Raw genomic sequence first — 7,500 nt, 5'->3', positions numbered from 1 at the left:
GTGTGTGTGTGTGTGTGTGTGTGTGTGTGTGTGTGTGTGTGATAAAATTTAACATTGCCATTTTCTCAGGAAATACTTTGTCCGCCGATACCAAATTTGGCTTAAACACAGTAGGAAAAAAACATCTTTACAGTCATACCAATAATAGGTTGTAAGTCTCCCGAACTTAGCCGTATTTCCGAATCATATCACAGGTGAGTCTTGAAGGCCTTGCCTTTCTTGTTTTATTTGTTGTTGTTGTCGACTTTGTTTTACAGCATCCGCTCTATCGCCAGTATTTCCGTTACAGCGTCCCCTTCACTCATCTTCGTACATCTTCGTGTGTGTGTGTGTGTGTGTGTGTGTGTGTGTGTGTGTGTGTGTGTGTGTGTGTGTGTGTGTGTGTGTGTGTGTGTGTGTGTGTGTGTGTGTGTGTGTGTGTGTGTGAATCAGAATCAGAGTAGGAATCAAATTTAATGTCAATGAAACCTTAATAATAATAATAATAATTATACTGTACATTTATATAGCGCCCTTTCTCACTAAGAGCTGAAGGCGCTTTACATGAAAGAAAAAATATTACAAGTAACATAAAACATTCATGGCCACTCTTTCTCAAAAAACCCTTCCCCCACTCGCACTCTCCCTTTCCCACTCTACATACATCCAAAGTGAGCTGACATGGGTGGTGTTGGAGAAAAGGAAGCTGAGAGTACTTATAGATAGGTTTTTAAAAAGATGAGTCTTTAGTGATGAGCGAAAAGCAGAAATAGAATCAGACGCACGGATATGATAAGGAAGGTTGTTCCAGATGTGAGGAGCAGCAAAGAAGAAAGAACGTTCACCATAGGTTCTTGTACTGACGCGAGGAAGTTTCAAAAGGTAACCGTCAGAGGAAGAACGGAGATTTCTTGTGGGAGTGTAAACACTGATAAGGTCAGAAAGATAAGTAGGTCCTGCGGAGTGGAAAGCAGAATAGCAGAGACACGCAACTTTGCATTTAATTCTCGCTTCAGTGGGGAGCCAATGTAGAGTGCGGAGGTGGGGAGAAATGTGATCAGTACGTGGGACTCTGAGAGTAAGACGGGCAGCATCGTTTTGAAGTTTTTGAATTCGTTGAAGAATATTATGTGGACAGCCTATGAAAAGAGAATTACAGTAGTCCATTCGTGACAGCACAAAAGCAGAAATAAGAGTTTTAGTAATTTCAACAGAAAGGTACTGACGGATAGAATTGATGCGACTAAGTTCACAATTGACTATGCGCATCAGATTTACTACCTGAGCATGCATGCTGAGGTTTGAGTCAAGAATGACTCCAAGGTTCCTTGCTGATTTAGAAAACTGAACTGTGGCATCACCAACCACAATAGAGGCAGGAAAAGAAGTAGATGTGGACATTCTTGCAGATGAAATAATCATAGCTTCAGTTTTGTCATCATTCAACTTTAGTTTGTTGAATGTCATCCAGGATTTAACATCGAGAATGCAATCCTGCATTGACAGAATCAGACTATGTACTTGATTTTGTTCTGCAGACTTTTGTAGATGAGTATCATCAGCAAAAGAGTGGTGAAGAACAGAATGGCCAGAAATGACATCAGAAAGAGGAACAGTGTACAGAACGAACAGAACGGGGCCTAGGACAGAGCCTTGTGGCACACCATAGGAGATCAGGGCTGGATCAGACTAAAAGTTACTAACAGAGACAATCTGGAAGCGGTTGGATAGGTATGAAGAAAACCAACTCAACTGTTGAGTGAATCCCAAAAACATGTTCAAGTCTGGAAAAGAGTATGCCTTAACAAAGTTTACAAGACGCGCATGCAAAGTTACACGAACCACACACACAAAACAAAACAAAAATATATATAGAACAAGAGATGTGTGTGTGTGTGTGTGTGTGTGTGTGTGTGTGTGTGTGTGTGTGTGTGTGTGTCTGTCTGTCTGTCTGTCTGTCTGCCTGTCTGTGTCTGTGTGTCTTTGTGTATCTGTGTGTCAGTGTGTGTTTCTTTCTTTCTTTCTCCAAACCGTCCGAAGACATTAAACTGAAATTAGTATTCCTTAAAACTGTGCAAAGTTTGCAAAGCAAAAAACAAAACAACAACAACAACAAAAACAATAACATTGGGATCTTCTTTCTTGATGACTGTAGGATTACCAACCGTAACAAAAAAGAAGACAAAATTCAAGAAGGAGGAGAAGAAGAAGAAGAAGATGATGATGAAGATGAAGATGATGATGATAATGGTGGTGATGACGATGAGCTCAGCTTCTGAATATTTACCATCTGCCTAACTGTGTGGTGACAATACCTTTCACACGTTGATTCGTTCAAAACTTTCCACCGACTACCACCCGTGATTCCCCCTTTAAAAGCAGGTCCTTTCTATTCTTTCAAAAGCAACAAAATCACAATTAAAAGATTTTAACAACATCATTCATTAACTATACGATATCATCTATATTGACATAATTGTCAAACGTTATTTTTATCTATCAATAAACACATTAGCAAAAAGTACAAAACGTCCCCGCACTTCAAAGACTGACAACCACAGATACTACTTATGCACAACAGATAACACACGCGTACAGTCTCTCTTCCACAGTCTCTGTGTTTCCCTGTTTTTCAGTTTGTAATTTGTATGTGTTGTTCTGTGCCTTTGAAACATTGATGCTCCATTACAGTGCAGCGTTCTATTCTATTTTCTTTGCCTGTTTTATTTTCCTCAAAATGTACGGTTTTTTATTTATTTTTTTTTTTTTTTTTTTTAATAATTCGTCCAGAGCTATTGTTTGCTTCCTTTTCTTTTTCTTTCTAGAGATTTTTTTCTTAGTACAGTGCCTGTGCTATTATTCTCATTGTTTACATTCTCTGTTTCCTAATCCCCTCTCCTCTTTCCCACATCTCCCTCTCTCTCTCCCTCTCCCCCCAACACCCCAAGTATTATGATTATGTACCTGTAGACGTTTACTTACTCTGTATTTAAGTGTATTTGAATGTTATTTTTGTATTTCCATAACCTTTTGTCATTTTGTGAATATTTTGATTTCATTTCTCTTTGTCCTAAGGGCTGGATGTAAAAACAGCATATGTATGCTTGTTCCGCTTCCCTCATTAAAAAAAGTTCGTTCGTTCTCTCTCTCTCTCTCTCTCTCTGTGCTGAAGCCCTGTCCCTCCTTTTTAAGCTGGGGTCGAATTACGTGCAAACCAACATATGGGTCAGAGAGAGGCTAGATAAAGGAAGGATTTCCACTTCAGCCAAACATGGTGGCCAGATTCAATCGGTTTACCGCCGTACACGATTTTGTTCCCACAGCCCGGCATACCCAAAACGGTATGACACATACGATTTGCCTCGTTTTGTCGTTGAAGCCATTTCGTGTGTTCTTTGTGTTCGAAGTCTTTACAGAGAAAGAAATGTGTCCGGCGGACCGACAAAAGAAAAAGTTGGTGAAGCTTTTGAAATTCATGACGCATGAAGTGTACGTATCTGAGAGAGAGAGAGAGAGAGAGAGAGAGATTATTATTTATTTTGGAGCATGCTACAGCCAGATATGCTCTGTAGTTGCTTATGTAGGCCAATGTGCATTCTTCACCATTCATACGGGCTATGCCGCGCGCACGCGTTTGTGTGTGTGTGTGTGTGTGTGTGTGTGTGTGTGTGTGCGCGCGCACTTGCGCTTGTGTGTGTATGCATGTGTATGCATTTATAATATATATATATATATATATGTGTGTGTGTGCGTGTGTGTGTGCGTGTGTGTGCATGCGTGCGTGTGTGTGTGTGTATGCGCGCACGTGTGTATGCATTTATGTGTGTGTGTTTGTTGTGTGTGTGTTGTGTTGTGTTGTATGTGTGTGTGTGTGTGTGTGTCTGTCTGTCTGCGTGTCTGTGTGTGTGTCTGTGTGTCTGTGTGTGTGACTATCCCTGTGTACTCTGACAGCCTGCTCGTGGTGCTGACAAGAAGCGGCGCAGCAGCAGAACCGTCCAAAGCGGCGCTGCTCATCATTGACGTCCAGGACTGTTTCTTACCTGGAGGCAGTCTGGCTGTGTCACAGGGAGATCAGGTGAGTTCTCGCTTTCCTTCTCCCTTCATCTTTTTTCCTTTCAACGTGATTTTGTTTGGCTCACGAGGGTGTAAAAACAATAACAAAAAAGTCATTATACTTCTGTTTATTTCAAGTCCTGAATCTGCACCGTTTTGTATGGCAACGCAATCACAAATAGCAAACTGAATTTTAACATTAGGTCATGGTAATTTCATTTTTTCTTTGTTCAAAGTGATGGATGGGCGTTTACAAGGTATTCACCCTATGCATGGCTTTGAACCCGAAATGGGGAGTGGGGGATGCGCGTTTACCACTGAAATAATGGGTGTTTACAAGGTAATTTACAGTGATACTGCTCAGTACTACCACTGCTGTACCACTACTAGTTTATTTAGCCCTCAGTGAAGACGACAATGCTCGAAGTATTGTACTGTGTTGCATTGCATTGTATTGTATTGTATTGTATTGTATTCCACTGTATGTTTACATGTTATCTTATTGAATTGTAGGCATATTGTCCTGCATTGCAGTGTATTGTATCAATGCGTTGCATTTCATTTCATCGCATCGTAGCGTATGGTATCATAATGTATTGCACCGACTTAAATGAATCACAATGGTATATTGCGTTGTACCTTACTGATGTCACCATTAAATGTGCCTCCACACTGGCTATATTGCTGAGAAGTACCCAGAAGAATCCGGGATTTATGTGTACACTGAGGGTTCAGCAACCAATGCGAGCATTTTGTGTATGATTTTTTTTGTAAACAGTTAATTTGAGCAGTGACGCATAGGCTTTTGCTGCCGTGGGTTCTTTTACTTGAGCTAAGTGCATGCTACAAACGGATCCTCGCTATATCGTCTCATCCAAATCACTAGCGTCCAGACCACCACTGAAGGTCCAGTGGAGGGAGAGAAAATACTGGTTAGTGTGGATTCCATCCCGTACGCTCAGATTCTCTCGCTTCCCAGGCAGAGCGTTGTACCACTGGGCCGCCACTCGCTTTCAGGTGATCCCAGTCATCAACAAGATCCGGGCGGACTACGGCAGTCAGTTTAGCATCGTGGTGCTGAGTCAGGACTGGCACTGCTCGGATCACGTGTCCTTCGCCAGCCAGCACCCAGGGGTTAAGCCATACTTTGTCGTCCCCCTGAAATACAACGCCAAAGGTGCTCTCTCTCTCTCTCTGTGCGTGTGCGCGCGCGCGTGTTTGTGTGTGTGTATGTGTGTGTGTGTGTGTGTGTGTGTGTGTGTGTGTGTGTGTGTAGAGAGAGAGAGAGAGAGGGAGAGAGAAAGAAATGGACAGAGACTACCTTTACTTATGTGAGAAGGACCAACGAACGTGTGCCTGTCATCATCACATACCACCCTCGATACCCTCCACTGGGAGACTGGTTAAAAAAACACAAAAACAAACAAAACCCCGCACATTCTTCATTCCGTATCTAGAATGAAAAGAGCTCTCCCTCATCCCACCCCCCTCAACCCCCCTCTCCTCCTTTCTCCCAGCACAACAGCAACCCCCAACAGTTGCCATAACACCCACCCAAAACAGAGAGACAGGTGCACAGGTCAGTACAACCACAAACGTCGCACACCAACCCCGACAACAACTATCATTTGGATTTTTTTTAAAATCTCGAGGCCCAGTTCTCCTCAAGGAGCGAAGCAGGTACTAAACAACTAAACACAATGCCAACTATTTTTACTTTGGTATTCCATCTTAGGTCATAAAATGTTTCATTACAGTTCTTTTTTTTTATCCAAACGACATTGCCTCAGTTTTGTTTTCATTAATTTCTAAGTTTGAAAACTCAGAAAACTTGCTTGATAAGTTAATTACTCTTCCTAAGTCAAATTTATCCTGTATGAATATAGGAATATCATCAGCGTGTAACAGGTTTGGTTTTTTATTTTATTTTATTTTATTTTATAGAAGTCGTATGAGTGACAGTTGTACATGCAATAGGTAGTTCCAGACCTTTAATTGTGTGTCATTTCTAATTCTAATGGCTAACATCTCCAGGGCAATTATAAAGGCAAGTGGAGAGAAGGACAGCCCTGTCGTATTCCAGAATTTACTGAAAACTCCCTGATAACCGTCCTGTATGGTTAATACAACTCTGTATTCGCCGTAAGCACCTTGACCCACTTTACAAAATAGTCCCCGAATCCAAAACGTTTGAAAGCCCATATTATAAAGTCTTTTCATTTGGAATCAAAAGCACGACAGTAATCAACTGCTAGCAATATACCTGGCTTGTCTAATATGTTCATCATTTCAACAGTGACATCAGTTAATCTGATCATTGTACTTATTTTTCTGCCTTTCATAAACCCAGTTTGATTGTTATGTATAATATATGTAAGCACCCTTTACAGACGTATAGCAAAACATTTGGCAAGTAACTTACATTCAGTATTAGTATAAAAAAGAAAAGAAAAAAAAGATAGGTCGTCATTTAGAAAGTACGTCTCTGAGAAGTTCTTTTCCCTTGTGAATAAGAGTGATAACAGCTTGTTTTTGTTTTATTGACATCTCTCCCTGTTGATGGGCAGGATTATAAGAGTAAAAAAAACCAAAACTTATTTAGTTTAGCCCCCCAAAATCTTAAGGACGTAAATGTAATTCCATCCGGCCCGGGTGATGAACTATTTTTCATAGTTTTAAGTGCTAAAATAATTTCTGAAAGAGAGATTTCTGTGTCTAGGTTGCCCCTTTGTTCTTCTGTTAGAGTTGGTATTTGGGTGCCAAGCATAAACTTATTCGCTTTTGTTGCATCAAATTCTCTTCTTCTTTTTTCGTATTCCTCTTTATAAAACTGGACTTGTTCCTCCACTGTTTGTTCCTGTGAGGTGATGGTTTCTCCTTGGCAATGTTTTAATCTGTCCATGATTTTCCCATTAGCTCTAGCTTTTTCCAGATTTAGAAAATACTTAGTATTTTTTTTCTCCCTCTTCTACAAACTTTATACGGGATCTTAACTGTGCACTTCTGGCTTCATCCAAAGCAAATGTCCCCGAAGTTTGTTTTGAAGAATAAATCTGATTAATAAGTTGTGGATTATCTGGGGAGGTGGATAACAATTTTTCAGCATTATTCAACTGCTGTTGTATTTCATTTAAGCGATCCTTCTTGTTTCTGTTCTTTTCAATGGAGTAAGGCATACAAAATTCACGCATTTTAACTTTACGTAAGTCCCATTTTGTCTGAGCATCTAAATAGTTGTATTGCTCAGTATGTTTTTCAGTCATTGAATTTGCTTGAGCAAAACTTATATCCTGTAGCAGGCTGTCATTAAACTTCCAGTAAGAGGGACCTCTTTTTGCTTCGGTGGTCTTATATTTTAATTCTACCAATCGATGATCGGTCAGTGGCATAGATACAATACTACAGGTGTGAGTTCTATCAATACCATCTGTTGAAAATAAATTATCTAGCCTCCTAGGAATAAAAGGG

At 40.4% G+C, this 7,500-nt stretch overlaps 1 protein-coding gene across 1 annotated transcript in view; it reads left to right on the top strand.

Moving 5' to 3' along the window:
• The window catches only part of LOC143287436 (nicotinamidase-like), a 16,048-nt gene that overhangs the window by 2,298 nt on the left and 6,250 nt on the right, over positions 1-7,500 (top strand). Inside the window, exons 2-3 of the mRNA XM_076595426.1 lie at positions 3,931-4,054; positions 5,050-5,209. Of these exons, the coding sequence (XP_076451541.1) occupies positions 3,931-4,054; positions 5,050-5,209 (284 nt within the window). The remainder of the gene's footprint in view (positions 1-3,930; positions 4,055-5,049; positions 5,210-7,500) is intronic.

This window comes from Babylonia areolata, chromosome 1 (genome assembly GCF_041734735.1).
Source record: "Babylonia areolata isolate BAREFJ2019XMU chromosome 1, ASM4173473v1, whole genome shotgun sequence".
NCBI lineage: Eukaryota > Metazoa > Mollusca > Gastropoda > Neogastropoda > Buccinidae > Babylonia > Babylonia areolata.
The sequence above is the reverse complement of the archived record's forward strand: the minus strand, read 5'-3'. Positions and strand labels throughout refer to the sequence as shown.